The sequence below is a fragment of the Cornus florida genome, unplaced genomic scaffold (assembly GCF_030987335.1).
Source record: "Cornus florida cultivar Cherokee Brave unplaced genomic scaffold, ASM3098733v1 CherokeeBrave_3.0.0_Hap2_Chr10, whole genome shotgun sequence".
NCBI classification, from domain to species: domain Eukaryota; kingdom Viridiplantae; phylum Streptophyta; class Magnoliopsida; order Cornales; family Cornaceae; genus Cornus; species Cornus florida.
In genome coordinates, this window is record NW_026775580.1 from 102,769,821 (window position 1) to 102,789,144 (window position 19,324).

At 39.0% G+C, this 19,324-nt stretch overlaps 4 protein-coding genes across 4 annotated transcripts; all 4 read right to left on the reverse strand.

Annotated features, from left to right (window-relative positions):
- Positions 1 to 7,198: 7,198 nt before the first annotated feature.
- Positions 7,199 to 7,960, reverse strand: LOC132278281 (uncharacterized). The gene is made up of 2 exons (XM_059780082.1): positions 7,445 to 7,960; positions 7,199 to 7,354 (listed from the first exon to the last, which is right to left on the reverse strand). The coding sequence occupies exons 1-2, from the start codon at positions 7,958 to 7,960 to the stop codon at positions 7,199 to 7,201; spliced, it is 672 nt and encodes a 223-aa protein (XP_059636065.1).
- A 24-nt stretch (positions 7,961 to 7,984) lies between these two features.
- Positions 7,985 to 9,283, reverse strand: LOC132278283 (uncharacterized). The gene is made up of 3 exons (XM_059780083.1): positions 9,242 to 9,283; positions 9,053 to 9,199; positions 7,985 to 8,971 (listed from the first exon to the last, which is right to left on the reverse strand). The coding sequence occupies exons 1-3, from the start codon at positions 9,281 to 9,283 to the stop codon at positions 7,985 to 7,987; spliced, it is 1,176 nt and encodes a 391-aa protein (XP_059636066.1).
- A 972-nt stretch (positions 9,284 to 10,255) lies between these two features.
- LOC132276535 (uncharacterized) lies at positions 10,256 to 13,474 on the reverse strand. Its single transcript, XM_059777995.1, has 2 exons — positions 11,980 to 13,474; positions 10,256 to 11,720 (listed from the first exon to the last, which is right to left on the reverse strand). The coding sequence occupies exons 1-2, from the start codon at positions 12,034 to 12,036 to the stop codon at positions 11,151 to 11,153; spliced, it is 627 nt and encodes a 208-aa protein (XP_059633978.1). The 5' UTR covers positions 12,037 to 13,474; the 3' UTR covers positions 10,256 to 11,150.
- A 105-nt stretch (positions 13,475 to 13,579) lies between these two features.
- LOC132276534 (uncharacterized) lies at positions 13,580 to 19,117 on the reverse strand. The gene is made up of 7 exons (XM_059777994.1): positions 18,997 to 19,117; positions 17,671 to 17,997; positions 17,405 to 17,562; positions 17,226 to 17,306; positions 14,905 to 14,980; positions 14,731 to 14,823; positions 13,580 to 13,983 (listed from the first exon to the last, which is right to left on the reverse strand). Exons 2-7 carry the CDS (start codon positions 17,990 to 17,992, stop codon positions 13,844 to 13,846), a joined length of 870 nt encoding a protein of 289 aa, XP_059633977.1. The 5' UTR covers positions 17,993 to 17,997; positions 18,997 to 19,117; the 3' UTR covers positions 13,580 to 13,843.
- Between the last annotated feature and the right edge of the window lie 207 nt (positions 19,118 to 19,324).

Below are 19,324 nucleotides of genomic sequence, written 5' to 3' on the forward strand. Positions count from 1 at the left end.
TGAGGGGAGGTTTTGCTGAGCCGGACGCTTAGGGTCCGAGGCGAGATTTTTGCCGAGCCGGACGCTTAGGGTTCAAGGCGAGATTTTTGCCGAGCCGGACACTTAGGGTCCGAGGCGAGATTTTTGCCGAGCCGGACACTTAGGGTACAAGGCGAAATTTTTGCCGAGTCGGACACTTAGGGTCCGAGGCGAGTGAATTACTCCCCGGTGTTGAGCCTGAGGGGATATTTTTTCTCAAACAACTTATCATGAGGCCGATGATTCAAAATGATAAGAGGCTAAGAAAGCGAGTAACAGTGGCTGTGAAGTTTCCTATTTGTTGACTTTGGAGACTTTCCTCCTCCATTGATACTCCCTTCTTGGTAACCAAATGTAGTGGACTACGCATATATTAATCGCATTTCTTTTCTATTTCTATCCGATGTGGGACATAGACTAAATTTTGTCAAAAAGGTCGGTGTAAGGAATGCCTCTGGTATTGAGCTTGACAGCCTTAAATACCAGTGGGCCCTCCTTACACCGCAATTAACTATTTGAATATTCTCATATATAACAGAATGTAACACATACTTTTTTGTCGATGTGGGATAGAAAGTTTTAAACATAGGCAATTTTTTTTTTTTTTTTTTTTTTTTTTTTTTTTTTTTTTTTTTTTTTGACGAATGCTTTTTTAACAGCTTGCTTCTAACATTGTTTTGCATAAAAATTGCATAGTGCGACTTGACATGCATAAAAATTGCATAATCATAGAGTAGTATGAAAATATCTCTGCATAAAAATTGCATAATGCGACGCATGCATAAAAGTTGCAAAATCATAGAGTAATATGGCCCCCATTTTTATGAAAAAAAATAAATAGAGTAGAATTGTACTGAATATGATAGAAGCAAAATAAAGAAAAGTTTGGCTGACTGTGGACATACTCAGCCTTATTTGTGAAGAATTTGTAGCAAAATTGACAAACTTATCTAATGGAAATACCTTTTAAGGTGTATTGCGTTCCAAGGACGCACAATGGGACGTCCGTCAGTTTCGGCCAAACGATATGCTCCTCTCCCCACTACTTCGGTAACCCTGAAGGGTTCGGTCCAATTAGGTTCCAGTTTCTTTACATGTAATACCCCTAATTTTAAAAGGACAGTTCTGGAATTTAATTATTGTATTTAATTGCATTTTATTTTATTATGTGTCATTTTATTGGATTATTTGTTTGATAATTGATTATCTGCTTGTTTGTCCTTTTATTTGAATTAATTGTTTTCTTTTATTAATATTATTGTTTTTGTTATTGGATTATTTTGAATTGGGTTAAGTTAAATGTTAATTTATTTTAGATTAGGATTATATTTCTGTGGAAGTTATTTAAACGATAAATTATATAATTAAGTTGATTTACGTATATGTCAGTTAGGGTTGGAGTTACTGTAGCCGACCTGGGTTGTATTAAGTCGCCGTGTATTGTAACTTGGACAATTGCATGGGCCGACTAAGGGTTTGCATTAGGGCTCTAGCTATATACGGATTAGGGTTGGAGAATTAAGCCTATAAATATATTTCTTCATGTGGGTTTAGGGTTTAGCAAACAAACATCACACAACCTGCATTCACGTATCAGGTTTTCAGAGGGGGAAAAACAGAGAGTTGTAGGGAGTTTCAGAGAGAACCTTTGGGGATTGAAGGAAGAATTCAAGGAGAAGGTTGGGGATTGAATTAGGAGCAGCAGAGGGAGTTACGACAACCATCGTTGCCGGAGTTGACAGAGGTTTGCAGTTCCATAGTCTAAAACTGAAGGCAAGTTCTGTTTCCACTCTATCCCTTTAATCTGTGTTCTGTACAGGCTTAGAAAGACTCTAAGGATTAAACCAAGATTAAAAACAGATTAATGATTAAATTTATCTTGTATGCATGTTCAAACGGAAATAAATCTCGTGAATCAAACTGTGCAAATTTTTAAAGAACTGTGAACTGATGCATGCTGTGTCTTGGGTTCAAGCTTGGTTAATTGGGATTATTGATGCATGTTGGGGTTTTTTTTCATATAATCTAGGATAGTGTATAAACACTGGAACAAGGTTTTAAAATACTTAATAGGTTTTGAACTTAGCTGGAGGCGAGGAAGACAACCAGAGAAGGAATTACGGCTCTCAAAGGAGGAGAGCCGGCTCACCAAAGGAGGGAGCCGGCTCTAGGGGGTGAGAGCCGGCTCCACAAGGGATTGGAGCCGGCTCCACAAGGGTAGAGCCGGCTCCAATAAGGGAGGAGCCGGCTCCACCAAGAAGGGAGGCGGTTCCAATATTCTGGAGGCGGCTCCAGCTTCTTTTCTTGCTTCTGCGTGATTTTGGGTTGTTTCTGGACCTATGGGAAGATGACTGGGTTGTTTCAGTGGGTAAAATTGGGTTGTATAATAGTTCCAGAGATGTAAAAATGGTTGGAAGTATTGTTAATGGTATTGTGTTGAACCTTGAAGCAACCTAAGGTTAAACGAAGAAACTGCATATGTGAAGTTGTCTTTGAAATCTTTGTAAACTGTTTACTGCTTTGAGCAAAGTTTTGGGTTCTTTTGCATGTTTAAATTTGTCAAGCATGTTCAACTATGTTATAAGCATATGTTTATCTATCTAGAAGATTAAGTATGCTTAAATGGAATTAATGGATATTTTAAATTTATCAACTATTGCATCAGGTATGGTTGTGCAGGAGGAGTGGTAGGTTTCAGTCTTACTTAATAAAATGGGACTGGAAAGGGATTTCTAAACCTTATGTAAGATGATTAATGTGTTGTACACATGTTAAATTGTTTATATGCAAATCTTGAAGTATGGTGGATTGGTATTTATTACTGTTCCGTCAACTATATTAACTGGAGGAACTACATGTACAGTCTTTTCATATATATATAAAGCATATTGGATGCATAAATTGGTTGTAAATATGTTAAACTATATTTATGTTTCTTTTGGAAATTAGTTGATACATGTTTATGCTGTGTTATTAACTATGGAACTGGAGGATTGTATGCACCGGTATGGGACGATGGCATACTAGATATGGATTAGTACAAACACTAAGTCCTACCTAATTTGGAAGGAGTTGGATTAACCATACAAAGGTTAAGTCCTACTTAAATAGATGTATATGAACCGGTATGGGACGGTGTCATATTGGGAATGGATTAGCTCAAAACACTAAGTCCTACCCAAATTGAATTAAGGTATGGATTAATCATAAAGGTTAAGTCCATCACCTACTTATGTCATGTCAATCAAATAAATTGAATGACCTACCATGGTTTCAGGATGGATTTGTTATACATATATCAGACCACTATACAGATGGATGATATTTTGTATTAGGAGTACGGACTTTATATATTTATTATATGGGCCATGGTATGAGCTTGAGTCTCAGGACCATGGTTAGGGTGCGTATATTGCCTAGGATGGATAGCTGGACAGAGGTGTTGTTCCCTGGTAGGTTTAGATACACATGACCACAGTATGTGCGATTTGCATGGTATCTCTATTCAGGCTGAGACAAACCTTTTTGGACTAGTGAGCGTCCTATAGTGTGTACTTATACATATATGGACTACTCTAGATATTGTTGAGTCTTTCTAGTATGTATCTGCGTATCGGATTCCTGTTTGGATTGTAGTAGATCAGGACTTGCATGTGGGCCTGACCCACCCTTATATTTTTCAGGTACTCGTCAGTTCCAGGGTTAGAGTTTGTTCGTGCAGAGCAGATACAGACTTCTATTCTACCGACAACGTAGGACTTCTTTCCAGATATTAGATTTGGATTTTATCTTCAGTTTTACTTCCATGCAGTTTGGGGTTTTATTAGGGGTTCACTAGAGATGGATTCCCGAGTTGTAAACTTATGGAGTTTGGATTGTCAAGATTTAAATAGTTATATTTGAGGATTTATTTTAGTTTCTTTCCGCTCATTATATTATTTCTTTAATCACTTTGTATTTCATGTTCATTTTAACATATTAATTGTTTGATATCCCTCGGACTCGGGTCGGACTTGATCAACCCGTGTCTCGGATCCGAGGGGTATCACATTACATGAGCTGTTTCTTGCTTCAAAACCCAATCGCCTACCACAAAGCTCCTGAATCTGACGCGTTTGTTATAACTGTTACGCAGCTGTTGCTGATATGAAGCAAGCCTAATTGCTACAGCATCCCTTTTTTCGTCCAGGATATCGAGACTATGTTCGAGCTGCTGACTATTGTTTCCTTCAAGCAATAAGAATGTCCGAAGGGTCGGGACTGCCGCTTCGGTTGGGATCACAGCTTCAGATCCATAAGCCATGGCAAAGGGACTTTCTCCCGTAGGCCGCCGTGGTGTGGTTCGGTACGCCCAAAGCACCTGACGGAGATTCTCGTACCATTTCGTTTTGAGTTTCTCCAATTTCTTCTTTAAACAACTGAAAATTGTCCTATTAGTTATTTCAGCCTGTCCATTCCCTTGTGGATGACTAACCGCAGCTAACTTTTGTACAATTCCATGCTCAGCAAAGAATTTTCTTGTACTTCTATTATCGAGGTTCTTACCATTGTCCATCATAATGACTTTTGGGACCCCAAACCGGCAAATGATGTTGTTCCAAAGGAAACTTTTTACCTGCTCATGGGTCATACTTGAGTAGGCCTCGGCTTCTACCCATTTAGTGAAATAATCTGTAGCCAGTATCACGTACTTCTTTTGTTCCACAGTCTTGGGTAACGGGCCCACCATATCAATCCCCCATTGTGCGAATGGCCATGGACTTGCCATTGCGTGCAAATCTTCGGCAGGCTGATGCTTTATAGGACCGTGACATTGACATTTGTCACACCTTCGTGTATACTCTTCTGCATTCCGGGACAAGTACGGCCAGAAGTAACCTCGAGTCAGGACTTTATGCGCGAGGGACCTGCCCCCAGAATGGTTACCACAATCTCCGTCATGGATTTGTCTCAACACCACAAGAGCCTTAGTAGGGTTTAAACATTTCAGGTAAGGACCTGAAAATGACTTTCGGTATAACTGATTGTTAATGATGGCATATTTAGCTGCGGTGATACGGAGCTTCCGTGCTTCGGACTTCTGGCCTGGAAGAACCCCATGCTTGAGGTAAGCTTCCAATGGATCAATCCAGCATGGTTCTCGAGGAATAACTGGAACTACCATTACTTCCTGAGGAAGATTAATGCTGGGCTCGTCTAGAACGTCAATCGGTACAATCCGAATCAAATCCTTATTTGAAGATGACGCTGATGTGGCCAATTGATCTGCTTCGGCATTCTCAACACGAGGTACCTGATAGAATTCGATCTGATCGAATCCCCGTGCAACGTTCTCTACAGCTTCTTTATATGCTTTCATTCTTTCCTCTTTGGGATGGTACTGACCTGTCACTTGATTTATAACAAGCTGTGAGTCACTAAAAACCTTTAAGCAACATACCTGGAGACTGCTTGCCAACCGAAGACCAGCAAGTAATGCCTCGTACTCGGCCTCATTGTTCGTAGCTGGGAACTTCAAATAGATAGATTGCTGCAGCTTGGTGCCTTCAGGAGTTGACATTACAACGCCTACTCCTGCACTTGCTTGATTCGAGGAACCATTGACTCAAAGTTCCCACTGTGGTTCTGGGTGTGCCGGCTCTTCAAGAGTATCTTCATACTCGAGAAGGAAATCCGCTATGGCTTGTCCTTTATGCGACACCTTTAGCTCATAGGTTATGTCAAAGGAACTAAGCTCGATAGCCCACTTGGTAATTCTCCCAGATAAATCAGGCTTAGAGAGTATACCCCGTATAGGATAGTTGGTGAGTACCACAATGCTATGAGATTCAAAATAATGTCGAAGCTTCCTCTTGGCGTAAATCAAAGCTAAGATAACTTTTTCTGCTTTACTATATCACGTCTCTGCATCTGTCATGGTTTTACTTGTTTAGAAGATTGGATATTGTCTTTTTCCTTCGTTTCTAATCAATGCTGCACTTGTCGATGTATTAGAAATCGCCAAGTACATAATAAGATTCTCCCCGGGTTTTGGAGCGGATAGAATGGGTGGTTCAGCCATGTAACCTTTCAACCGACTGAGGGCCTCCTACTGCTGAGGTCCCCATATATCTTTATTCTTGGATCGTATAGCATCGAAGAATGGTTTGCACTTATCTGACAATCGGGATATAAACCGGCTGAGTGCTGCGATCAAACCAGTAAATACCTGCACCTCCTTGCGATTTTTTGGTTCCTGATTTTGGATGAAGGCTTTAGCCTGAGCTGGACTTACCTCTATCCCTCTTTTATTCACTATGTGGCCGAGGAATTGACCTGATGATACCGCGAAGGAGCACTTAGATGGATTCAACTTCATGTTGTACTTTTTCAAAGTATTGAAAACTTCCTGTAGATGCTTCGGATGATCTTCTTTCTTCACACTTTTAACCACCATGTCATCTGTATATGCTTCAACTGTCTTTCCCAGCAGATTATTGAATATCTTATTGACAAGACGTTGATAAGTAGCTCCAGCATTCTTCAGTCCGAAGGGCATGACCCTGTAACAATAAGTCCCATTTTCTGTAATAAAAGTCGTTTTTGCTTCATCTTCGGGGTCCATAGGAATCTGATTGTATCCCAAGTATGCATCTAGGAATGTCAACCTCTCGTAGCCGGTGGTAGCATTAACCATCTGGTCTATCTTGGGCAGAGGGTAGCTATCTTTAGGGTAGGCTTTGTTGAGGTTGGTTTAATCTACACAAACCCTCCACTTTCCATTCTTCTTTTGCACGACTACCACGTTCGACAACCACTACGGATATTGTACTTCTCGAATGAAACCTGCTTACAATAATTTGTTTACTTCTTCAGCTATAATGCGATTGCGTTCAGAGGTAAACCTTTGGTGTTTTCGCTTGACCGGTTTGAACTCCGGATCCACCTTCAGACTATGGCAGGAAACTGTGGGATCGATCCCTACCATGTCCGAGTGATCCTATGCAAAGGCATCTGTATTGCTCCGGATAACATCAATTAATGCCTCATTTTCTTCGGACGTGGAAGAAGAGCCTAGATAAGTAACCTTCTGAGGGTCGCCGAAGATAACTTCCACGGCTTCGAGGGTCTCCTCGGTGGGCTTCGCAATTTCCTCTTCCTCCTTTCCCTTAAGATACTTGGGCAGTGGGCTCTATAATTGCTATTTGGGTCCAGTTTTGGAAGCCTCACCTGGTTGCTGTTGAGTCGACATCCTCTTCGCCTCAACCTGTGTCAGCATACAGCATTCCTTCGCTGCGACTTGATCGCCCCACAGATTAATTACTTCTTTCCAGTCCAGAGATAAGCACCGCATCACCTGGTGGAGGGTGAACGGAACTTCTCTCATCCGATGTATCCAACCTCTTCCCATGATGAGATTGTAAGAAGGATGGATCTCTGTTAAAACAAAGTTCTCCTTCAGAGTCCTCTTCGCCGTGGTTATGGACAAGTCTATTACTCCAAGGGGATCTACTCTTGTGCCATCGAATCCTATCAACGGGCTGGAGGTAGGTCGAATAGATGATGACGTGATCTCTAACTGATCAAAGACCGTTTTTGTGATTATGTTAGTGCTACTTCCTGGATCTACCAAAACTCTCATGATCATACAATTGGCCACTAAAAGACTGATGACCAATGGATCTTCATGGGGGAGTTGCACTCTGGATAGGTCGCCATCTCCGAATCCAATACTAATGCTACCAGAATTGATAGCATTGACCGAGGATATCTTCCTGAGCTTGTGGGTCGCCCTCAATCTGGACCTGTACACCTCCTCGGACTCTTGATCATCTTCAGACCTGCCATGTATTGCATGGATGACTTTTACTTGCGTACCTTCTACCTTGCGGGGATAGACCTCGCGGGGCTTTGCATGCTCCTTTGTCAAGAGGTAATCCGTCAACTCACCTCTAGCGATCATATTCTCCACCTGTCGCCTGAGGGATCAGCAATCGTTGGTTGAATGCCCATAATCTCGATGATGAGCGCAATGCTTGCTTTTGTCCCTTTGCTCAGGGGGTTGCTTTATTGGCTGTGGAGTTGTGAACTTCGTCTTATTTTCTTGGAAGAGCCGAGCCAAGATAGTTCGGAAAGGTATAAATCCTTCCTCTACCCTTTGCCTTTTTTCAAGTGCCTGGGTGACTGGCGTTGAGGAACGTTGGTTTTTTTGAATCTTTGGAGTTGGGATTCTTTCTCGAGGCTTGTTTTCCACTGTTACGAGGGTAGCGTGCTGCGCTTGGTGGGCTATATTTTCCTCAAGCCAAATGTAGATCTGGGCTCTGGCATTTAGAGTCTGCATGTCAGGAGGAGAATACTTGACTAGGGAAGTGTGGAACTTCGTCCCCTGAATCATTGCTAGCTTAAATGTCTCTATAGCAGTTGCGGGATGACAATCCGCTATTTCTGATGCCTCCATGTTGAATCTTGATAAGAAATCCTGCAATGTTTCCCCCCTTTTCTGCCTTACGGTGAAGAGGCTGGCAATGCTTTTCTTTTGCTTTTTATTTCCGCAATACTGTGCCAGGAACATGGTGCATAGAGTTACGTAATCCGGGATGGATTTATGCGGTCTATTCCTGAACCACTCTAGTGCTACTCCTGTCAAACTGGTAGGAAAAACTCTGCACATCCAAGGGTCATTACGATCATCCAAAGCCATCTTTTTAGCATAATGATCTAGGTGCCGAAAATGATCCCCTATTCCATCAAACTGGGTGAAAGAAGGCATGGTGAATTTCTTGGGCCTCTCTACCAGATACACATCGTCAGTGAAAGGAGTTTTGATCAAAGAATTTTTGTGTTCTCTAGCCATCTCGGTAGGTGTTTGAATCTTCAGGAGTCTCTTCTCGTCAAAGGCATCCTGAACACCTGCACCATCTGGAATTCCATTGGACCACACCTTAAGCTTATGGCTGGATTCGACCTGCTCATCCTGCGTGTGACAAGGGACGTTATCTGAAGCCACAGCCTCGGATCTTGCCTTCTGTTGCTACTGAACCTTATTCGGCTGAACCTCATTGGGTCGTGCCCTATTAGGTGGAACCCCATCAGGCGGAAGTCCAGTAATCGGAGGAATATTTTGACTAGGGGGTGCTGCTGTGTCACCCACTGGTGGCGGCGGTGCTAATTGAGCCAGCGTCGTTTGTAGAACGTTATTCTGCTGTTGAAGCAAGACGATCTAAGCCACGCTTGCTTCGTTTGCCTGACGAAGTACGTCAAATTGGTGCAGAAACTCTTCACGCATCTTTTGCATCAACTCCGTCTATTGATCTGCTGAAGATCCTCCGTTCGACATTCTGGACGGTTAGCCGCAGGATTCACTTATGAAACAAAAACAAGAATGGGAATATATTTGCACACGATTCCCACAGACGGCGCCAAAGTGTAAGTGTAAAATTCTACTCAACCAACAACAATTGAAAAAAATAATACAACACACTCAAGAACAGTAAGAATCAATAAGAACAGTATCTAGAGAAGCGTAGAATTGCTTGAATCCCTTTATTGGAGGTCTGAGCCTCTATTTATATACAAAAGTTAGAAGAATTATGGTAGGACTCGCGTTACTTGTACTCTAATTCTTTCCATATATCAATTTCTTTACAAATAGAATTCTTTCCTCTTTATAATTCTTCCCTTTCCGGATTTTCCTTACACAGAACTTACTTCCTTTGATGAATCCTTTTCCTTGCAGGACCGGTTCCTTCTTTAAATGGATTTGGGCCGCATCTAACTTGGTACACATGACTGCTGGCATCTTGATTCGAGCTTTAGTAAAGCCCGTAGTTAGATAGCGGTAGTTTTGGGCTAATGACCAACTCAACTTGGGCTTCTGACGAAATGGGCTTTGACCTTTATTGAAGATAAAGTTATATTTATGATGGCGTGGATTGCTCTTATTGGAGGGAGATTTTTCCCTCCACAGTTAGTTTCCTCAACTCTCTCTTCACCGCCGGAAACTCAAAAAAGACGAAGATCTCATCCTCCGCTGGAAACTATTATGCGAAACAATTAGACTGTGGATTTTGCAGCGGATCGAAGACAAGCAAATCGGTGCCTCGGTGGTGTATTGGAGACGCCGTCGATGAAGAAGACAAGCAGATCGGTGGTGAAGTGTTGTAAGGTCCTCCCGGTCCAAGGGCAGGCGCTGAAGTTATGGATGGTCCTGGAGCTATCGCGTCCAATATAGGCAGAACTGGAGCTGAGCCGGAGTTATGCCATCGCGTCTACTATCTGAACGGCGGCATGAACAGATTCAGAATTTAGGGGTGGGTATGGCCGAAGGCCGGAACCGGAGGGACCAGGATATGGTTCTAGGCATGGCCGAAGGCCTAAGTTTGAGCAACCCAGTTCGGAGTATAGGTCTGAGTGTTCTCGGAAGAGCCTTCTGGTCTATTGAGAGAGAGAGACTGCCAATTTTATTTATTTATTTATTTATCTTTTTTTATGCATAAATTGTTCATAAGGGCAGATTGGTTCAATTTTTTATATTGTAGAGTTAAATAGGTCACTAAATGATTAAAGGGTAATTTGGTCAATTTTTCATGTTAAGGGTGTCTTTATCCACTTTTGAACCTTCAAGAGTGTTTTTGTCCAAAAAAAAAAAACAGTTAAGTTTCATTTCTATGTCTTTTTGACAAACCTTAATTGCTGTACTTACTCTTTTTTTTTTTTTTTTTTTTTTTTTTTGTCGTTTCAAATTCTAAATTAATTGCGTATTAAAGATTCTTGTCACATTGTTCAACTTAATTAGATTTTGTGTGGATATTACCATCTTACCCCTTATCCATGTATTTTAACTTGGGAGTTCTCAGAGTTCATGGCGGAAAGCTTTCATTTTTATAATTATTCATTTTTCTATATAACTAACCACCAAATAGACATCTTACCATCACTGAAATTAATTTTCATGGAAATTAAAGTCGAAGCATAACAAATTCAAATAAAATATACTCATCATCTAACCTCTCAAGATAATTAATTAAAGAGCCATTCGTATTTTACATGTTTGTTATGTACAATAACTGTTTGAAGTTGGTACCACTAAATTTTGTAGTGTCCGTCTCAATCTGACCAAATAAATAGCGCTAAGCTTCAACAGTCTCTTTCCCCTAAGGTGATGTGATCCTAAAAAAATGCTCCTCACCTGTATGCTTATCTATTTCAACTACCCAATGGCTCTTCTTCTCACCACCACCACCAATTCTCCTCCCTGCAGCTGTTTTAGCCACCATTAGCCCCTCTCCAATGGGTAAAAATTGTGCCTTCAATTCACTCAACCACGACCCCTCGTGACGGGCATTGTACCCTACAACTAGGGCACCGCCATGACTTACAGCCCTTTGCGCCACCACCAAAACTCCTTTGAGATTGTTGATATTGCAATCGACGAGTATGAAATCACCACTCTTGTAGTCCTTCGACAGTAGTGTCTCAGCATCCCCTACAACAAACTCGATACAACGTGCATGGTGTCCCAAGGCACTTTGTGATGCTTGCAGCTCATTAGGCCCCGGTAAGATGCACACTACACGGCCACCAGTTTGATGTGCCGCGGCAACTAAAGCTAGTATGATGGAACCAGCAGTTCCTGCACATGCCGTGACCATGAGTTTCTTATTGTTGCCTGCAGCGAGCGCGGAAATGAACTCTGCTGCATCAGGCTCGTTTTCTCCCTTTCCCTATTAACATCAATTATCAAACAGAGATCATACGAGAGTGAAATATAATGATAGTTTAAAAAAAAAAAAAAAAAAAAACAATTATGCTTTTGAAAATGCAATCACACCATGCCATAAGATGTCGGTTAAACTCTATAGTATGAAACAAGTAAACAGTTGCTGAAGCTCTTGTTTTTACGCCAAAAGACAAGAACACCTTATTTTTTAGTTGTGAGTCCTAGAAGGTTTTGTAAAAACAAAATTGATGGATTTTTCATACCATTTTAAGGGTTTGGAGGTAAGCTTTGGTAGCATTCTCAGCAGACCAAGAAGCCATTTTTCTCCTGTTCTTCTGTGTTGGTCATGAGGGAGGCTTTTTTTTTGTTCAAAATTAGCCCCCTTATATATATACACACACACATATATGTATGTACACATATATGCGCGTGTGTGTGTATATATATATATATATATACATATATGAAAGCATGGGGCTCATACCTATAATTATTAGTTGTAGAGAACTGAGGAAGGTATATATGTACCTACCTTCCTCAGTACCTTGCATCTACTAATTAGTGGTATACATATAGAAGCATCGATCTCTTACCATTCAGTAGATGCAAGGTACTGAGGAAGGTTGTTATTGAAAAAGATTCTTGCATGGCAATTGGCAAACGTGGAACAAGGGTTCAAATATATATTCACAAGAATCGTATTATAACAATATACTTTTAAAATAATTAGGTGGGCAACAGTACAATATAGTGTACTCACTTGGTACTAAAAAAAGGTAAAAGCTGAAGTTATGCTAGCTAAGACTTGAGCAAATACTATGCTTAAATTTTAATATGGCACAAATATATCACCATTCCCAAAATAATTATACTTTATTAGCTGTGATATATTATTAAGCATACCTTAATAATATATATTATTAAGCTGAAGCTTTTGCAGCATTTTTTGGGTGACAAGCAACGCGATGTCTGTGTTCATACGGGCAGAAGCCAACAGGTTTGGATCCTACAATAAATTGACCGCACTCTACCATCCAAAAGAAAATGATTCTTTAGTCTATTTCCTTGACTTATTTGTATAGCTGACAATACTACATAAGAATCTCAGTTACTTCTTCGACCAAACAAGTAAGCATAAATATTATTACTCTCAACTAAATCCACAGTTTTTACTGTAGATGAAGGACATGGTGGTGGCCTGCAGTGGATGTCACATAATTTCTTTGGTGATACATAAAGACGAGTCAATATATTGAAATTTGCATCATGGGGTTTAAAAAAAAAAAAATTTAAAACCCTTTATTGGTGGTTATTAATTAAACCTAAGAACCTCAAATTAACTTTAAAAATATTATGTTAAAAGAAAAACCTTTATTGCAATGTTCACATACACAAAATATTTAGTAGTATAAGCTCTTTTCCCTTTTCAAAAAAGGAGGTTGAGTGTTCGATCCCCCAGGAAAAAATCAAGGTTGTATATATAACTCTTGGCTAACCGGTCAAAGAATTACTGTATAACATCGTTTATATAAGCTGTCATAATTTGACACTTGAGAATCTGCGTTTGACAAACACCTTGTAGTCACTAGAAAATACTTGAGATTAGGTACATGAATACTTAATTATTTGCTCAACAGCCAACACAGAGATCTAAGTCCGATCACGTTATCTGGTGTGCATATATAATGATTATTATATGATGCATTGACAATGGTAACCGCCCCAACATTAATTTTCTGTTTCGTGGGGCTATATTAATTTGACTCACAATTATAAGATTAAACAATAACATTGTTATATTCAACATAATAATCATTTTTTATTAACTAACTGTGTTGTGGAAAAATTCTCCAACAGCCAAACTGAGGTAATATATTATCTGCTTGAACCACAAGCAAGAGTTTTTATTCATTTTCGAAGGCTACAGACACTATCATGTTTCTGTATTCTGATAATCCGATTACGAAATTACAGAACACATAGGATGACAATGTTAAGCAAGCTATTCGGGAGATATCCTCCGGGAAATAGGATACGTACACAAGATTCAACCCTATTAGTATAGCTATAACAACTGCTACTTCTGGAACTATGCTGTGTACTCCAATCCTTGAATTTTATGCTAATTTATTCTATATTAATTGTGACGACTTTTTTGGACCTCACCCCAGAAGAATTACCAGGTCTCACTCGTCCGGATCTTTCGGAGAACTCTGTGAATGGCAGAGCCCAACCACCTCGAGCTGCTTGTCCGCTGCTGCTAGCCCCTGCATAAACATTGCATGCAGAATGTAAAACCAACTAAAAATATGGTAAGTAGAATCCCAGCTAGCACTATTGAAAACCAACACTTAAGAAACATGGCACATAACAAAGGAGAGGGAGAAGAACACGTCTAATATGAAACATTCTCCCAGTAAGAAAATTTTTGTAACGAGTACAAATGATACACAGCAATCAGAGTGCTTATCTAATGGTTAAAGGATCAGGATGCGTCAAAATTTCCCTTAGTTATCATAAATTGAATTGCTCAGACACAAGTGGAGGTTAATCTAACTTAAATCAATTACTCAAAAATGACCAGTATTGCATGTCTAAGGAAGTGGGTGGATAGGCAGCTTTGGCTTGCTAGCCACATTTGGATTGTCGGGTTTTCCTTCCAACAGCCAAAAAGAATTAAGGGGACAAAAAATAATCTTGTTTGGGGATGCCATGTAAGTGGAAGGAAAAAGGCAACTATAGTTGTCCATGATACTCCGTACTTATCACGGATAAACACATATAATATTCTATTATCGTAGATAAAGCTGGTAATGGCCTACAAAGACGATAATTATTGGATTCAGAAACTGAGATAGGGAGATACTGTATCAATTAGTAGAATAAAAGAAACTCAAATATACAGCACAATAACTATTGGATTCACAAAGAATATAGACATTCAGATAATCCTGCCTAGATTACAATAAAAAAATTAGAGTGAAGGAGGGGGAAACACACCAACCCATGCTTACCTCCACTTTCACGGACATTGAACCCATCATTCCTTCCAGGCAAATGCTTTTCAGCATTAACTTTCCAAGCTTGTTCAAATCCATCAAGATCACCTGAGAAAATGGTACAACATCAGTGACACCTAATTAAAATATACTTCATCTAAATTGTCACCACTGACAACAGGAACAAACCTTCATTCAAGTTGTGCAAAGTCTGAGTTGTGTCCACCTTACCATCTGAGTTAAGCTTCCTTGTAACTGAATGGCCCTATATAAAAACAAATCTATCTCAGTTTTCACACAGACTATGCCCCTATCATTCTACAAATGCAGATATACTTTATCTTCACTTTTAGCTTTTTCCATACTTTTCATGTTCTAAGCCAGTGAGGGGAAAGGCATCCAACATATGACAATATAAAATTTAATCATCTTGCAGATGAATTAGCAAAAATATAACTAAACACAAGACCATTGAATGACATAACATGGTACTGATAGTTAAGATCACATCAATTTCAGGAACTGTGAAATATAGTTTACTTTTGATCAATATAGTATTATATGGCAACTGTACTAAAAGAAAATACAAAAATAATTTTATTCTGGAGAATGTTTAAGGTACGACGGAAGTACTGCAGATGCAAGTGAGACTTGACTCGTACGGTGACACAATTATCTGAAGACTCATACTAGAACACTGCTCTGAAGAGAAATTTTGTTGACAAAAATTACTACTGTGACACTCCAATATTTAACAATGAGAACAAATAGCCACAGTTAAATAAGGACAGAATCTGGATCCTGATTTATTTGGGTAGTTGTTTCATTGCTATTGAAATGGTATATTGGCCACCTTTTTTATGACAAAAACATTTGATGGACTATTCAACAACTTACATTACGAAAGGCCCAAAAGAATCATAAATAGGAATGAAGGACTAAAAACAAACCATCAACTACAGCCACAAGCTTATCATGTCATTGGAAATTTTCATGCTGCTTTCACAGTTCTTTCACCAAAAAAATTAGAAACACCAACTGATGCAGATCATAATATATCAGAGCTACTTCACTCCTAAAGTATATAATGTATATTATAAAAGACTCCATAAAATGGGTAAACCTAAGGTAAACCCAAGAAATGCCTAAGAAGAAAGGTTAAACATACTATCAAGCATTGGATAACCCATCCATTCTAAGGGGTATGGAATGCAATAGAGGACATCATGACGCAATTTTATCGTCATTCATTGGGGAAAAAAAAAAAATTCCTGGACTCAAAAACTGTGCCTGGCAAGCAAGGTTGATAATAAACATGTAAGCCTTTATGGATCCACTGCTACTCAGCAAGGTTCCTAGAGAATTCCACCTTCCCCTCAAGGGCTTCAACAACCCTGAGTTCCTGGCTTGAAAGGATTGGGATACAAGTGCCATCCTAGTTGGAAGTTCCCTTGCAAGTTGCAATCACCTGGGCCCTCAGGGAGAGGAGAATTAGATTTGGGACAAACCTTGGTGCTATTCAAGTTCCACCTGCAGTCCCATTGTACATCTTGCACAGTTCCTTTCTCTCTAATACTTATATTTGCTTATATACACTATAAAGCTGTACTCTATAAAGATGCCAAATGGCACCATATTTATTTAGTACATAGCTTTTAGTACAAACTGTGTCTATAGTTGTTAGGTTCAGAAGAAAATTTAATAGTTGTTAAGTATTGCTCTGAAATTTCTCTAAACGGGTTATAACTAGTGCAACAAACTTTGTTGCTATTCAAGTTCCACCTAGCTGTCCCATTGCACATCTTGTACGGTTCCTCTCTCTAATACTTATATTTGCTTATATACACTATAAAGCTGTACTCTACAAAGATGCCAAATGGCATCATATTTGCTTAGTACATAGATTTAGTACAAACTGTGTCTATAGTTGTTAGTTTCAGAAGAAAATTTAATAGTTGTTAAGTATTGTTCTCAAATTTCTCTAAACAGGTTATAACTAATGCAATCCTAAATAAGTATTTGGCTCTAGTGTGCTTTAGTTAAGGGCCCACCATTTACCTAGAGAAACAGAGAGGACTTGGTCTACAAACCCATGGAAAGATCTAACACAAAGGCGGCATCATTTACCGTAAAGGACCACCATTCAATTGGTGACCAAATAGATTCCCGAGTACACCACAGTGTGAAAATAGAAAAGAACCCCCGGGCCGGGGCCAGGGCGGGGAGGGGGAGGGGGAGGGGGGACTACACGTAAGTTGCTTTATTATGTTATTTTGTAACCCAATATTCCTCAAAGACCACATCATTTTCCATTTAAACGTGTACAATAGTGTCTTGGTTATGATTTTCTAATTCTTCCTTTCTCTTACCTTCAATTCATTACTAAGAGATCTTCGTAATAGAAGCCAATTTCATGAGCTTGGACTCGGACTCAATACATTACTTAAAGTAACAAGTATTTGTTTGATTTTCCTGGTGTACAGCAAAAGGACACAAACTGAACAAATTACCTTGTCGTGTATTCCTCTAGAGATCCTATGTGTTGCTTGACCAGTTGTTCTATCCGCTTGTTTGTTCTCTTCCAACACCACCTGATTTTAAAACAAACTCAAGGCTAAAATTAAAAGAAGCCAGCAAGAAATCCACTACACCAAAGAACAAGAAACTATATAAAAAAAAGGTTATTTACCCCATCACTGCCTGTCCTCCTGGTGTTTGTAGCAGTGTAATAAGTCCCATTTATACCACCATATGTGACTCTCCGGAAGCTGACACTCCTAGTCTGCGACTGCGTCCCTTCCACCTTGTTATAGCCAGACCTAGAAGAAATAATCTCGCTCTTCCTCTCTGCCAGGAAAACCACAACAATTTTTTTTGACTTATAAGCAAGTACACATATGAAGTTTACATGAAACTCCTCATGTATATAACATACTACAAAAAAGCACATCTTACCATCAACTTGGTCATCCGGGTGCTCAACAAGTGGATCTTTGTTTGACCTGGTATTCTGTCGAGCTTTATCTTTCTTATCCCCAACCCCTATATCATCACCTTCTTCCTCTCCTCCTTTATTATCATCATCAGCATCTAATTCCTCAATAAGTGGGCCATTTGATCTACTAATCTGTGGGTTGGCACCAAATGGACCACTTGAATCAAACAAGCTACCAAATGGGCGAGCAAAGAATGGGTCATCAAATGGATCTCTTCCTCCAAAAATGCTAGACATCATGCTCCCATGGGATCCAAAACTCCCTTCTCTATCCCTCTGCATGATACCTAATCATTCGAACATTAAAGAGCCAACATAAGAAAACGTATGAAGAAATGTGTAAGTTTGTAAGAACCCTAATGTGCAGAAAGCAATGAGTAGAGATGGATGCCTCTGAAAACAACAGTTAAATAATATGAATGCATTCGTGTCTGCATATGTTCAAGTTTATACATATATGGATTAGGAAAGGTAAACTGAACAAAACAAAAGAATAAATAAGACTTGCCACAACAAACAAAAGCAAAGCTGCCAAAATCAGCCTAAAAACCCAACAAAATATGACAATCTTAATGAAAATTAAACCATTCACTCATTCATTTGGTTACCAAGAAAAATGAATATTCAAGGAAAAAGACAAAAAATAGCATTTGATCTTCTGTTTAATTTGTATAAGATCCGCGGCTAAGAAAAAGAAAATGATGAACAAAGAGAATCAGAAAGAAGCAAGCCTACCTAATCACCTTAATCAACCGACATCATATGAAAACCTTAATAAATATTAAACTAACCATTTGGTTACAAAGGAACATGAGTTGAAAGAAATGAGAGAGAGAGAGAGAGAGAGAGAGAGAAAAAAAAAAAAAAAAAAGATCATCTGTTCTATATTATTCTGGTATTGCACAGCTAAAAAAACAATTACTTTGGTGAAGATTTTTCCTTCGTAAAAAAAAAAATCAAAACAATCTAATATAAATATAGATATATATTAAATTTTCTTTCCTTTTCAGACATTCTCTTAGCAAATACTAAATACTCCATTAAGCATAAGAGAGATTCTATAGCAATCAAACAATCATCAGGTTGAGATATCTAAGTGTTGAAGATTACAATCCTTTGAAGAAATGCAATTATCCAAGCAAGCAAGTAAAAAATGTATAATTGGATAAGAGGATCTAAGGTAACTATACGACCGGAACCAAATATAATAGTAGAGGATAACACAAATAGGCGACAAACTTAGTATTTTGAACCCAAAATTCATGGAAGAGAGAGAAAGGGTTTACCTTTCTTAGAACAAATCGATTACGATTCTGAGAGGATAGAGGTTGAGAAGCGAGAGAAAAACAGAGAAGGTGCCAGAATCGGAACTGAGCGGTACCTTACAATTAGTGAATTATATATATATATATATATATATATATATATATATATATATATATGTATACGGAGAGAGATGGAATGTATAAAATGAGACATTACTGTCACTTTTTGCTAGAATGTTCCTTTTATAAATTTATTTATTTATTTATATATATAAAATGTAAAGAAATACTTTGATGGTTCTAGGCCCATCTTGGGACTTCTTTCAATACGTTTATTTTACTTTTTTTT